This window comes from Nerophis ophidion, linkage group LG11 (genome assembly GCF_033978795.1).
Source record: "Nerophis ophidion isolate RoL-2023_Sa linkage group LG11, RoL_Noph_v1.0, whole genome shotgun sequence".
Lineage (NCBI taxonomy): Eukaryota > Metazoa > Chordata > Actinopteri > Syngnathiformes > Syngnathidae > Nerophis > Nerophis ophidion.
Genome location: NC_084621.1, coordinates 3921313 through 3935812, shown reverse-complemented (window position 1 = coordinate 3935812; position 14500 = coordinate 3921313). Strand labels below are relative to the sequence as shown.

Below are 14500 nucleotides of genomic sequence, written 5' to 3'. Positions count from 1 at the left end.
AACCAATCAGATGGTTGTGTGGGTGGGACAATGCTGGGTGCTGAGACAGAGGCAGAAGAAGACTTTAGCTTAGAAACTTGTTCGGTACACCCCCGTACCGAACCGAAAACCCCGCACCGAAACGGTTCAACACAAATACACGTACCGTTACACCCCCATGCAAATGGAATTGTTTCATGTGCACACTGGAGTCAAGCATAACGATGTGTAAAGTCATCACTGTTTTGTACAACGTTCAAATTAGTGACGTGAATTATATTTATATAGCGCTTTTTCTCTAGTGACTCCAAGCGCTTTACATAGTGGAACCCAATATCTAAGTTACATTTGAGCCAGCGTGGGTGGCACTGGGAGCAGGTGGGTAAAGTGTTAATGTAAAAGTAATATTTTTATCAACATGTGATAGCAGGGACCCTGCCATTCAAAGCTTTTCTGTCCATAAAACACACACACACCGCAAAATGAGCTAACGTCACACTAAAAGCTAATTAGCCAGAACTGCAAGCGAGCTGAGCTCCAGTTTAAGTTTCTAGAAGGTCAACGAGATCATAGCGATGTTACTAGTAGTTGACAGGGGGGTGTTTATTATCATTTTTGGAGAGTAGGCTGCCTTATGCTCACCTGCTAAACACCTATCTGCTCGACGCTGAATCATTTACTACATGCGCTCTGAATACGCACTTCTGATTGGCTGTTACTGCTATATATGTAACCAATCAGATGGTTGTGTGGGTGGGACAATGCTGGATGCTGAGATTATGCAGAAGAAGCAAGGCGGCTTGTTAAGACTTTAGCTTAGAAACTTGTTCGGCACACCCCCGTACCGAACCGAAAACGGTTCAATACAAATACACGTACCGTTACACCCCTACGCGAGTGGAATTGTTTCATGCGCACACTGGAGTCAAGCATAACGACGTGTACAGTCATCACCGTTTTGTACGTTCAAATTAGTGACGTGAATTATATTTATATAGCGCTTTTTCTCTAGGGACTCAAAGCGCTTTTACATAGTGGAACCCAATATCTAAGTTGCATTTAAACCAGTGTGGGTGGCACTGGGAGCAGGTGGGTAAAGTGTCTTGCCCATGGACACAACGGCAGTGACGAGGATGGTGGAAGCTGGGATCGAACCTGCAACCCTCAGGTTGCTGGCACGGCCACTCTACCAACCGAGCTATGCCGCCAATAAAAAGGAAGTCTAAGTCTAAGTCAATAAACATGGTCTTCATCATCATGGCTCCTACCCGGGCATTCCCCAAGGAAGCAGTCGACAGTCTCCAGCCACTCTCCTTTGCATTCTGAACCTCCGTACGAGGGGCCATTACATTCCCTTGTCCTCTGCGTGGTCCCGTTGGAGCAGGAAGCTGAGCACGAGCTCCAACTTGACCACTCATTCCACACTCCATCCACTGAAGATTGCCAAGACAAAAACAAACAAAAAAAACAATGAGATGAAATAGATATTTTTCCCGCACTATAAGGCGCACCTAAAAACAGTGCGCCTAATATATACAAACCCAGTTTCCATATGAGTAGGGAAATTGTGTTAGATGTAAATATAAACAGAATACAATGATTTGCAAATCCTTTTCAACCCATATTCAGTTGAATATGCTACAAAGACAACATATTTGATGTTCAAACTGATAAACATTTTTTTTTTGTGCAAATAATCATTAACTTTAGAATTTGATGCCAGCAACACCTGACAAAGAAGTTGGGAAAGGTGGCAATAAATACTGATAAAGTTGAGGAATGCTCATCAAACACTTATTTGGAACATCCCACAGGTGTGCAGGCTAATTGGGAACAGGTGGGCGCCATGATTGGGTATAAAAACAGCTTCCCAAAAAATGCCTCAGTCTTTTACAAGAAAGGATGGGGCGAGGTACACCCCTTTGTCCACAACTGCGTGAGCAAATAGTCAAACAGTTTAAGAACAACATTTCTCAAAGTGCAATTGCAAGAAATTTAGGGATTTCAACATCTACGCTCCATAATATCATCAAAAGGTTCAGAGAATCTGGAGAAATCACTCCACGTAAGCAGGATGGCCGGAAACCAACATTGAATGACGGTGACCTTCGATCCCTCAGACGGCACTGTATCAAAAACCGATATATATATTTGGTGCTAGCGGGGTGTAAAATATAGCCTGGAAAAGTCATGGATGCATGGTATTCTGGGTAACTGTTATGTTGCGTTTATGTTGGGTTACTGTGAGGATGTTCTCCCGAAATGTGTTTGTCATTCTTGTTTGGTGCGGGTTCACAGTGTGGCGCATATTAGTAAGAGTGTTAAAGTTGTTTATATCACAACCTCCAGTGTAACCTGTATGGCTGTTGACTATATGCCTTGCAATCTCGTACGTGTTACGATAGAAGCAGCGAAATGCATGCGTCCGGCCGGCACGCATATAGCTTGGTGTAAAGGCGAGCGATGACATGTTGTAGAGGACCTTAAAAGTAAAGCCATCACGGCACGCCCTCAATACCAATATCGTAGCCCAGGGGTGCCCACACTTTTTCTGCCGGCGAGCTACTTTTCAATTGACCAACTCGAGGGGATCTACCTCATTTATATATATCATTTATATGTATTTATTTATGAAAGAGACATTTTTGTAAACAAGTTAAATGTGTTTAATGATAATACAAGCATGTGTAACACATATAGATGTCTTTCTTTCACCAAGACAAGAATATAAGTTGGTGTATTACCTGATTCTGATGACTTGCATTGATTGGAATCAGACAGTAATGATGATAACGCCCACATTTTCAAATGGAGGAGAAAGCAAGTTGTCCTTTCTGTACAATACCACATGAAAGTGGTTGGTTTTTGGCATCTAATTCATCCAGCTTCCATACACTTTACAAGAAAAACATTGGCGGCAAATTCCGTAGCTTGCTTGATTGACATTCACGGCACCCGAGGGTCTTGTGAGATGACGCTGGCTGCTGCCAGTTCATTATTATGAAAAAATGACAGAGAGGAAGGCGAGAAACACTTTTTATTTCAACAGACTTTCGCGCCGTCCCTTCCGTCAAAACTCTAAAGGCCGACTGCACATTTCCTATCTTCACAATAAGAGCCCTGCTTCATGCTGCCTGCGCTAACAAAATAAGAGTCTCGGAAAGCTGGCGTGCACAAGTGATGTGCACGCCAGCTTTCTGAGGGATCGCTTGTGCACGCCAGTTTTCCGAGACTCTGTATTTAGTTAGCGCAGGCAGCATGAAGCAGGGCTTTTATTGTGAAGATAGGAAATGTGCAGTCGGCCTTTAGAGTTTTGACGGAAGGTACGGCGCGAGAGTCTGTTGAAATAAAAAGTGTTTCTCGCCTTCCTCTCGGTCATATTTTCATAATAATGATCTTGCAGCAGCCAGCGTCATCTCACAAGACCCTCCGGTACCGTGAATGTCATTTAAGTGACGTCTTGGTGAAGATTGATGATCACTCATTTTTAGGTCTATTTTTTTTAAAAGCCTGGCTGGAGATCGACTGACACACCCCCCGCGGTCGACTGGTGGCTCGCGATCGACGTAATGGGCACCCCTGCCGTAGCCCGACGAAAATTGGAGAATTTTATCCCAGTGTGGTGTCCGGGTGAGGCACCAAAATCCGGAAACCCTACGAAACAATCGGGTGGGCGGCGATTATGCAGCTGAGCCACATCAGAGTGGTCAAAGAGCCACATGCGGCTCAGTATGAGTCCGAGCTAAGCAATAGACAAGCGATGTGTGGTTTAAAACATTTAGGAATTATCCACACCTTTGTCGACACAGCAGGCAAAGAAGATTAACCAGCAAGGTAAAGTGGATTTTATGTTTTATTCCTAATCATTGGAGCAACCTCAAGGCTCAAGGTGACTATTTGTACCCGCAGGTAGATTTGTTTTTGCAGTGAAAAATAAGGGATGGTATCTGCATAGGCATTAAAATAAAAATGAAAGAAGTGTTGACATAAAACAAAGCACAGCATGATAAAGTACTGGGAGGCTGCCTGGGAGCACTACCAGGAAAAAGAGAAAAAGTCACATGACAGAATAAGACAAATTTGGCTATAGAATAAAATGTTCACGTTAAACCTAGAATATCCATCACCCCTTTGTTTGTTTGATATACCGCACTATTTGTTTTATATTGTGTTCACTAAAATAGGAAGTTGTCGAGGCTGCAACCCAATATTCAACTGAATACACTTTCCTATCTACGAACCATGTTTAAGAACTAATTACAAAACACAAAACCAGTGAAGTTGGCATATTGTGTAATTAAAAACAGAATACAATGATTTGCAAATCCTTTTCAACTTATATTCAATTGAATAGACTTTAAAGACAAGATACTTAATGTTTGAACTGAGAAACTTATATTTTTTTTATATTATATTTAATGGCATTAACACATTGCAAAAAAGTTGGCACATAGGCATTTTTACCACTGTGTTACATGGCCTTTCCTTTTAACAACACTCAGTAAACGTTTGGGAACTGAGGAGACTAATTTTTTTAAGATTTTCAGCTGGAATCATTTCCCATTCTTGCTTAATGTACAGCTTAAGTTGTTCAACAGTCCGGGGTCTCCGTTGTGGTATTTTAGGCTTCATATTGCGCCACACATTTTCAATTGGAGACAAGTCTGGACTACAGGCAGGCCAGTCTAGTACCCGCATTATTTTACTACAAAAACCACACTGTTGTAACACGTGGCTTGGCATTTTCTTGCTGAAATAAGCAGGGGCGTCCATGATAACGTTGCTTGGATGGCAACATATGTTGCTCCAAAGACCTTTCAGCATTAATGGTGCCTTCACAGATGTGTAAGTTACCCATGCTTTGGGCACTAATACACCCCCGTACCATCACATATGCTAGCTTTTCAACTTGGTGCGTGGAAAAATGCGGATGGTTAATTTCCTTTTTGGTCCGAAGAACATGACGTCCGCAGTTTCCCCCCAAAAAATTGAAATGTGCAGTCGTCAGACCACAGAACACTTTTAGACTATGCATCAGTCCAGTACAACCCTTATTAGGAAAGGTGGTGATTATTTGTAAACAACTGGCGGACGGAGGGATCACATTAGTGATATGACACGTCTACGTTGCTTGAGCATGATCGGGTTTACCTTGAGCTTTGGTTTTGTGGATTATTTTGAGTCTTTTTTTAAATTTGTATTAGGAACAGGGTTGTCCCAATACCAATATTTTGTTACCGGTACTTTTCAAAGGCATTACCATATCGTTTTTTTTTTTTTTACTCATTAGTACCGGTATACCGTACAATCGTAATTAGGAAAGGCGGTGATTATCAACAACTGGCGGGATAAGGGATCAAATAAGTAATATGACACGTCTACATTGCTCGTGCATGAGCAAGCGTAACTTTGAGCTTTGGCTTTGTGGATTATTTTGGGTCCGTTGGTTTCTTTTTGCCTTGCGAGGTGGGAATTTTAATTGATAACTGAGTACTATAAATAATTTGCATTTATTGTAGTACCCATTGCATTGCTCCTGCGTGAGCCAGCATACCGTGAGCTTCGATTTTATGGATTATTTTGAGTCTTTTTCTTCATCTCTATTATCCAATGGGGCAGTTGTCATTATTAACTGGCAAAGGAAGAAATTGAATTGATTAAAAAACAAGCGTACCTCCCTTGTGCATTAGCTAGCTTACACCCATCCATCCATCCATCCATTTTCTACCGCTTATTCCCTTTTGGGGTCGCGGGGGGCGCTGGCGCCTATCTCAGCTACAATCGGGCGGAAGGCGGGGTACACCCTGGACAAGTCGCCACCTCATCGCAGGGCCAACACAGATAGACAGACAACATTCACACTCACATTCACACACTAGGGCCAATTTAGTGTTGCCAATCAACCTATCCCCAGGTGCATGTCTTTGGAGGTGGGAGGAAGCCGGAGTACCCGGAGGGAACCCACGCAGTCACGGGGAGAACATGCAAACTCCACACAGAAAGATCCCGAGCCTGGATTTGAACCCAGGACTGCAGGACCTTCGTATTGTGCGGCAGACGCACTAACCCCTCTGCCACCGTGAAGCCTAGCTTACACCCATTTATTTATTTATTTATTTTAGATGAGCTTGGGCACAGCAAAGTTGGCGGCGTTTCTGGGTGTTGTTGATAAATTGCTTTGGTTTTGCATAGTAGAGTTTTAACTTGCACTTATAGATGTAGTTCTATTTTGGTTTCATCTGACCACATGACATTCTCCCAATCCTCTGCTGTATCATCCATGTATCCATTTTGGTATAAACTCAACTCGTGGTGTTTGGAGGAAGAAGAATACTGAGTTGCATCCCAAGAACACCACACCTACTGTGAAGCATGGTGGTGGAAACATCATGCTTTGGGGCTGTTTTTCTGCTAAGGGGACAGGACGATTGATCCGTGTTAAGGAAAGAATGAATGGGGCCATGTATCGTGAGATTTTGAGCCAAAACATCCTTCCATCAGTGAGAGCTTTGAATGGTTGACCAAATACTTATTTTCCACCATTATTAACAAATAAATTATTTAAAATTCCTGGATTTTTTTTCACATTCTGTCTCTCACAGTTGAAGTGTACCCATGATGAAAATGACAGACCTCTGTCATCATTTTAAGTGGGAGAACTTGCACAATCGCTGGCCGACTTAATACTTTTTTGCTCCACTGTAGGTATGTATGTTTGCCATAATGCATGTTGAACACAGCATGGAGGATGGCGTCTTACCTGGACAGACAGCTATGTTACAGAATTTGGTCTGCTTCTCTGGACCCTCGCAGGGATCTCCTCCGAACTGGGGAGGGGTGCAGGTCCGTGTTCGGGACCTGTAACCTCGACCACAGGTGGATGAACATAAACTCCAAGGTGACCATTCATCCCAAGCGCCAGCCACTGCAAATAGAGAAGCTGGAGTCTGAACGTACATACAAACAAGACCCATACGGTTATAATTGTTTGCCTTTAAATGTTTTGTCTTTAAAACAAGAGTATTGCTCGGTTAAAATAGCAAAAATATGGGCCGTAGACTTCTTAGTAGGGGGTGAGGCTGGCTACAAAGGGTGTGAGAGTGTCCAGGAGAGGGCTTGGCAAGCGCAAGGAGTGGACTGGACGAGCGGGACGGGGAACTTACCTGGACAAACAGCAGGGTTGCAAGTCCTCTGCTCTTGCAGGGGCCCACTACACTGGGTGCTGTAGGAGGAGGAGACACAGAAACGAGTGCGACTCTGCCAGCCCTCTCCACATGTGGCAGAACACACACTCCATGCTGACCACTCCTCACCTGAGGCCGAGTCTACTGAGGAGGAAGGGGGGGGGGTAAAGCATGGGACAGTAGAAAAAAAGAGGAAGAGGGAAGGAGAGGGGCCATAACTAATTAGCATGCAGGATGTAGCCGCTGAAGGTCTGCCGTGCTGCGGTACATTGCGCCTTTTTACAACATGTACCTGATAGATCAGGGGTGCCCACACTTTTTCTGCAGGCGAGCTACTTTTCAATTGACCAACTCGAGGGGATCTACCTCTACACGGTCTAGCTCCATCCTATCTTGCCCATTGTATTGTACCATATGTCCCGGCAAGAAATCTGCGTTCAAAGGACTCCGGCTTATTAGTGATTCCCAAAGCCCAAAAAAAGTCTGCGGGCTATAGAGCTTTTTCATTTCGGGCTCCAGTACTCTGGAATGCCCTCCCGGTAACAGTTCGAGATGCCACCTCAGTAGAAGCATTTAAGTATCACCTTAAAACTCATTTGTATACTCTAGCCTTTAAATAGACTCCCTTTTTAGACCAGTTGATCTGCCGTTTCTCTTCTATTTCTTCTATGTCCCACTCTCCTTTGTGGAGGGGGTCCGGTCCGATCCGGTGGCCATGTACTGCTCGCCTGTGTAACGGCTGGGGACATCTCTGCGCTGCTGATCAGCCTCCGCTTGGGATGGTTTCCTACTGGCTCCGCTGTGAACGGGACTCTCGCTGCTGTGTTGGATCCGCTTTGGACTGGACTCTCGCGACTGTGTTGGATCCATTATGGATTGATCTTTCACAGTATCATGTTCTCATATGTTCTCATAGTCATCAGTATCATAGTATCATGTTCTCATAGTCATTATTGTCACCAATGTCCCACTGGGTGTGAGTTTTCCTTGCCCTTATGTGGGCCTACCGAGGATGTCGTAGTGGTTTGTGCAGCCCTTTGAGACACTAGTGATTTAGGGCTATATAAGTAAACATTGATTGATTGATTGATTGATTGATTTATATATATCATTTATATGTATTTATTTATGAAAGAGACATTTTTGTAAACAAGTTAAATGTGTTTAATGATAATACAAGCATGTGTGACACATATAGATGTCTTTCTTTCACAAAGACAAGAATATAAGTTGGTGTATTACCTGATTCTGATGACTTGCATTGATTGGAATCAGACAGTAATGATGATAACGCCCACATTTTCAAATGGAGGAGAAAAAAAGTTGTCCTTTCTGTACAATACCACATGAAAGTGGTTGGTTTTTGGCATCTAATTCATCCAGCTTCCATACACTTTACAAGAAAAACATTGGCGGCAAATTCCGTAGCTTGCTTGATTGACATTCACGGCACCCGAGGGTCTTGTGAGATGACGCTGGCTGCTGCCAGTTCATTATTATGAAAAAATGACAGAGAGGAAGGCGAGAAACACTTTTTATTTCAACAGAGTTTCGCGCCGTCCCTTCCGTCAAAACTCTAAAGGCCGACTGCACATTTCCTATCTTCACAATAAAAGCCCTGCTTCATGCTGCCTGCGCTAACAAAATAAGAGTCTCGGAAAGCTGGCGTGCACAAGCGATGTGCACGCCAGCTTTCTGAGGGATGGCTTGTGCACGCCAGTTTTCCGAGACTCTGTATTTAGTTAGCGCAGGCAGCATGAAGCAGGGCTTTTATTGTGAAGATAGGAAATGTGCAGTCGGCCTTTAGAGTTTTGACGGAAGGGACGGCGCGAGAGTCTGTTGAAATAAAAAGTGTTTCTCGCCTTCCTCTCGGTCATATTTTCATAATAATGATCTTGCAGCAGCCAGCGTCATCTCACAAGACCCTCCGGTACCGTGAATGTCATTTAAGTGACGTCTTGGTGAAGATTGATGATCACTCATTTTTAGATCTATTTTTTTTTTAAAGCCTGGCTGGAGATCGACTGACACACCCCCCGCGGTCGACCGGTAGCTCGCGATCGACGTAATGGGCACCCCTGTGATAGATGGATCAGAATGTCCAATTCCACAGATAGGAAAGCATGTTTTTTTTATGGTTTGACATTAAATCTTATAGGACAAAACACATGCAATCTAGGTGGGCTTTGGTATAACAAAACCCCACAGTTTGATCCCTTTAATAAAAACAAGTTGCCATGCAGGGTCCTGAAGATAATGTACATCAGGGGTCACCAACCTTTTTGAAATCAAGAGCTACTTCTTGGGTACTGATTAATGCGTATGGCTACCAGTTTGATACACTATAAAAAAATGCCAGAAATAGCCAATGTTGCTCAATTTGCTCAATTAACCCTTATATTATGTTGAGGGTCAATTTGACCCATTTCAGTTTTTGTGTTTATCAAAATACTGCTTATCCTTTCTTTTTCTAGCTGAAATTTGGTGACTTTTCCTCATTTAGGGTCATGAACTGGTGTGTAAAATCTTGACACTTTGTTGAGTAGTGGAATGTCTTCAATCAATCAATCAATCAATGTTTATTTATATAGCCCCAAATCACAAATGTCTCAAAGGACTGCACAAATCATTACGACTACAACATCCTCGGAAGAACCCACAAAAGGGCAAGGAAAACTCACACCCAGTGGGCAGGGAGAATTCACATCCAGTGGGACGTCTTGCAGAGTTTGTATACAAAGATGATGTTGCGGGTCATTTTGACCCAGACGCTTTAATGTGGGTAAATAGCCAAAGTAAACAAGTCTCTTTGATGTACTTTTTACTTTGATGTACAATTGTTTGTATTTTGATAGCCTCTGAGACCCAGAGCCAGGTGTGTGAAGAGAGGGAACTTTCTCACACTTGTCCTTGTCACTGTTCTCATGTCATCTCTTTGACAAACTCACCAAAAATGAGCTCCAGAAGGATGACATCTGAGGAGACAAGGACAGGTGTGAGAAAGTTCCCTCTCTTCACACACCTGGCTCTGGGTCTCAGAGACAATCAAAATACAAACAATTGTACATCAAAGTAAAAAGTACATCAAGGAGACATGTTTATTTTTGGATCTGAACAGCTATTTACCCACATTAAAGCGCCTGGGTCAAAATGACTCGCAACATCATCTTTGTATACAAACTCTGCACAAACATTCCACTACACAACAAAGTGTCCAGATTTACACACCAGTTCATGACCCTAGATGAGGAAAAGTCACCAGATTTCAGCAAGAAAAAGAAAGGATAACCAGTACTTTGATCAACACAAAAACTGAAATGGGTCAAATTGACCCTTAACATAATACAATTGGAATAAAAAATGTATTGTATGTCACTTTTCTAAATGTTTATATAACCTAAAATAAAATTCTTATTGGTTTAACCTGTTTTCTTGACTGTTTTGGGTGCCTTTACACAGTACGGGTCAAAACGACCCGCAACATAATCAATGTCATTTTTTTCCAAAATAATACAAGGGTTAATAAACAAATCTATATACCGGTATGTATAAAAAATAGGTATTTCTGTCTTTCATTCCGTCGCACGTTTTTTTTCCTTTTACGGGAGTTTTTCTGTAGAAAATAAATGATGAAAAAAACACTTTATTGAACGTTTTAAAAGAGGAGAAAACAGGAAAAAAATTCTAATTAAATTTTGAAACATAGTTTATCTTCAATTTCGACTCTTTCAAATTCAAAATTCAACCGAAAAAAAGAAGAGAAAAACTTGCTAATTCGAATCTTTTTGAAAAAAAAAAAAAAAAAAAAGAAAAGAATTTATGGAACATCATTTGTAATTTTTCCTGATTAAGTTTATTTTTGGGCGGTATAGCTCGGTTGGTAGAGCGGCCGTGCCAGCAACTTGAGGGTTGGAGGTTCGATCCCCGCTTGTGCCATCCTAGTCACTGCCGTTGTGTCCTTGGGCAAGACACTTTACCCACCTGCTCCCAGTGCCACCCACACTGGTTTAAATGTAACTTAGGTATTGGGTTTCACTATGTAAAGTGCTTTGAGTCACTAGAGAAAAAGCGCTATATAAATATAATTCACTTCACATTTTAGAATTTTGATGACATGTTTTAAATAGGTTAAAATCCAATCTGCATTTTGTTAGAATATATAACAAATTGGACCAAGCTATATTTCTAACAAAGACAAATCATTATTTGTTCTATATTTTCCAGAACAAAATTTTTAAAAGAAAATAAAAATACTTTGAAATAAGATTTAAATTTGATTCTAAAGATTGTCGAGATTTTCCAGAACAATTTTTGGGGAATTTTAATCATAAATTTGAAGAAATGTTTCACAAATATTCTTTGTCAAAAAAAACAGAAGTTGAAATGAAGAATTAAATTAAAATATTCTTATTATTCTTTACAATAAAAAATATAAGTGTACTTGAACATTGATTTAAATTGTCAGGAAAGAAGAGGAAGGAATTTCCATCCATCCATCCATTTTCTACCGCTTATTCCCTTTCGGGGTCGTGGGGGGCGCTGGCGCCTCTCTCAGCTACAATCGGGCGGAAGGAAGGGTACACCCTGGACAAGTCGCCACCTCATCGCAGGGCCAACACAGATAGACAGACAACATTCACACACTAGGGCCAATTTAGTGTTGCCAATCAACCTATCCCCAGGTGCATGTCTTTGGAAGTGGGAGGAAGCCGGAGTACCCGGAGGGAACCCACGCAGTCACGGGGAGAACATGCAAACTCCACACAGAAAGATCCCGAGCCTGGATTTGAACCCAGGACTGCAGGAACTTCGTATTGTGAGGCAGACGCACTAACCCCTCTGCCACCGTGAAGCCCGGAAGGAATTTAAAAGGTAAAAAGGTATATGTGTTTAAAAATCCTAAAATAGTTTTTAAGGTTGTATTTTCTCTCTAGAATTGTCTTTCTGAAAGGCATAAGAAGCAAACTAAACAAATAAATGAATTTATTTAAACAAGTGAAGACCAAGTCTTTAAAATATTTTCTAGCGTTTTCAAATTCTATTTGAGTTTTGTCTCTCTTAGAACAAAAAATGTCAAGCAAAGCGAGACCAGCTTGCTAGTAAATAAATACAATTTAAAAAATAGAGGCAGCTCACTGGTAAGTGCTGCTATTTGAGCTATTTTTAGAACAGGCCAGCGGGCGACTCATCTGGTCCTTACGGGCTACCTGGTGCCCGCGGGCACCGCGTTGGTGACCCCTGCTGTAGACCAAGCACAACAATGTTAATCATACAGCAGCACCATGAGTGAGCTCCACACCACCTTATAAATGTGAGGTACTGGAGATTGTCATGCTCTATAGATGGCAGTTAGTTAGCCTTGTAGACATGACAGTATTGATTATAGCTTGAAAGAGGTCAGCATGAATATGTATTCAATTTAGAGAACTTTGGGCACCCCTGGTCCGACACAAACAAGAATTAAAGCTCTGAAGTTGCAAAGCTGGTGACCAACTAGATGTTTATGTAATGTAACCCAGACAGTGCTGATGAGCATAAATCTTTGCACATTACCTGTTTGAGGGTTCTGCTGTCCACCGAGGGACTTGTCCACATCCTCACGCTTGCGACTGTCCAGCGAACGAAGGGACTGACTGCGAGAAACATGCAGGCCTTTACCTAAGATGGTGAGACAAGACAGAGAACATAGGGAGACTGATGCTAGAAACCAAGGAATTGGCACATTTGAGACACATTCCTAAACAATATTGAATAATAATGTTCTTGTCTTTCATGAGTGTTACTTCATTACTGAGATTGAAATCGTGAAGAAAAAAAATGCCTTCCAGAACAGGTGTCAATCTTTTTATGTGGATCTCAAAAACCTTAAAAAGTGATGTGCATCAATAAGTGAAGGAAGTGACAAATATAAGTAAGAACTTTACACTACTTTATATAAGAAATGGCAACAGCAGAGGATGAATGTCGCATAACAAGAATCAGAATCAGAATCATTTTATTTGTCCGTTCCAACATGTACAAGACACATCAGAACTGAAATTACATTTTCGGCACCGTCCCGCTAAGAGTAGACATACGTTACAGGGGGGGGGACAAAACGAGACCGCCGACGGATCAGCCGGTTACAGCGCTCCTTAAAAAGATAAGAAAAGGGTGACATTAGGAAAGGGGGGGGGAGTAAAAAAAATATCAGTCCAAGGCTAGACCCTCAGCAAAGGTCTAGTCTGAGTCCAAGGAAAAAACCTCACATAGCATGGCACACATTAAACATACATATATCACACCAACTTGCAACAGAGGGAGGGTTGGGTTTGCGCAGGCCCGCTGTTCGCTCTGTAGCGTCCCTCGGCCATTTCACAAACCCCATGGAGATAAGCGTTGGTGAGGGCGTTGATTTAAGGGTCGGGGTCATGTGTGTGCGTATGCCCGATTAACTCGGGAGAGGTGAAGTGTTTTTGTATGGCTGTGGCCGATAACGTTCGGCCACGGATGTTGTTGACAAAAAGAAGTCTTCTTCGGGAGATTTCCTTCAGAACAGCCTGTTCCATGCCAAGGCCATTCAGGGAGTCCAAATCGTAGATAAAAAGTTGTTTTCCTTCGAGAAGACAACATATTGACTTGTCTTCTCTGCTTGTCCATGCTGGACCTCTTTTAGTTCCGATTAATTATTCCTTCTCTGCAAACTTTTCCAAGATGAGATCCATTATGCGATTCAAGTCAGAAATCGCGCAAGTCTGTGTTCCCACAGCCCGACCCAATCCTTCCATTGTGTTGAACAGCCGTTGGGCCCCTTGAGTGGCTGCCATCGTCTTCCGAATTTGTCGATACACCAGACCAATGCCCAGCCCAATCAGCAAGTGCCCCGTGATCACAGCTCCAAATAGGTAGATGTCTTCGACGTCCTCGATGGAAAGGGCTGAGAGGCACATAAGTCTCACCTTAAAACTCATTTGTATACTCTAGCCTTTAAATAGACTCCCTTTTTAGACCAGTTGATGTGCCGTTTCTTTTCTTTTTCTTCTATGTCCCACTCTCCCTTGTGGAGGGGGTCCGGTCCGATCCGGTGGCCATGTACTGCTTGCCTGTGTATCGGCTGGGGACATCTCTGCGCTGCTGATCCGCCTCCGCTTGGGATGGTTTCCTGCTGGCTCCGCTGTGAACGGGACTCTCGCTGCTGTGTTGGATCCGCTTTGGACTGGACTCTCGCGACTGTGTTGGATCCATTATGGATTGAACTTTCACAGTATCATGTTAGACCCGCTCGACATCCATTGCTTTCCTCCTCTCCAAGGTTCTCATAGTCATCATTGTCACCGACGTCCCACTGGGTGTGAGTT

The 14500-nt window shown here is 42.6% G+C and overlaps 1 protein-coding gene across 6 annotated transcripts in view; it reads right to left on the bottom strand.

Moving 5' to 3' along the window:
- Positions 1-14500, bottom strand: part of adgrb1a (adhesion G protein-coupled receptor B1a) — a 468831-nt gene that overhangs the window by 296558 nt on the left and 157773 nt on the right. For all 6 annotated transcript variants that reach the window (XM_061914951.1, XM_061914947.1, XM_061914950.1 and 3 more), the window contains exons 3-6: positions 12717-12821; positions 7143-7304; positions 6740-6904; positions 1248-1412 (exon numbers count right to left, since the gene is read on the bottom strand). In XM_061914951.1, coding sequence (XP_061770935.1) covers positions 1248-1412; positions 6740-6904; positions 7143-7304; positions 12717-12821 — 597 coding nt within the window. The remainder of the gene's footprint in view (positions 1-1247; positions 1413-6739; positions 6905-7142; positions 7305-12716; positions 12822-14500) is intronic.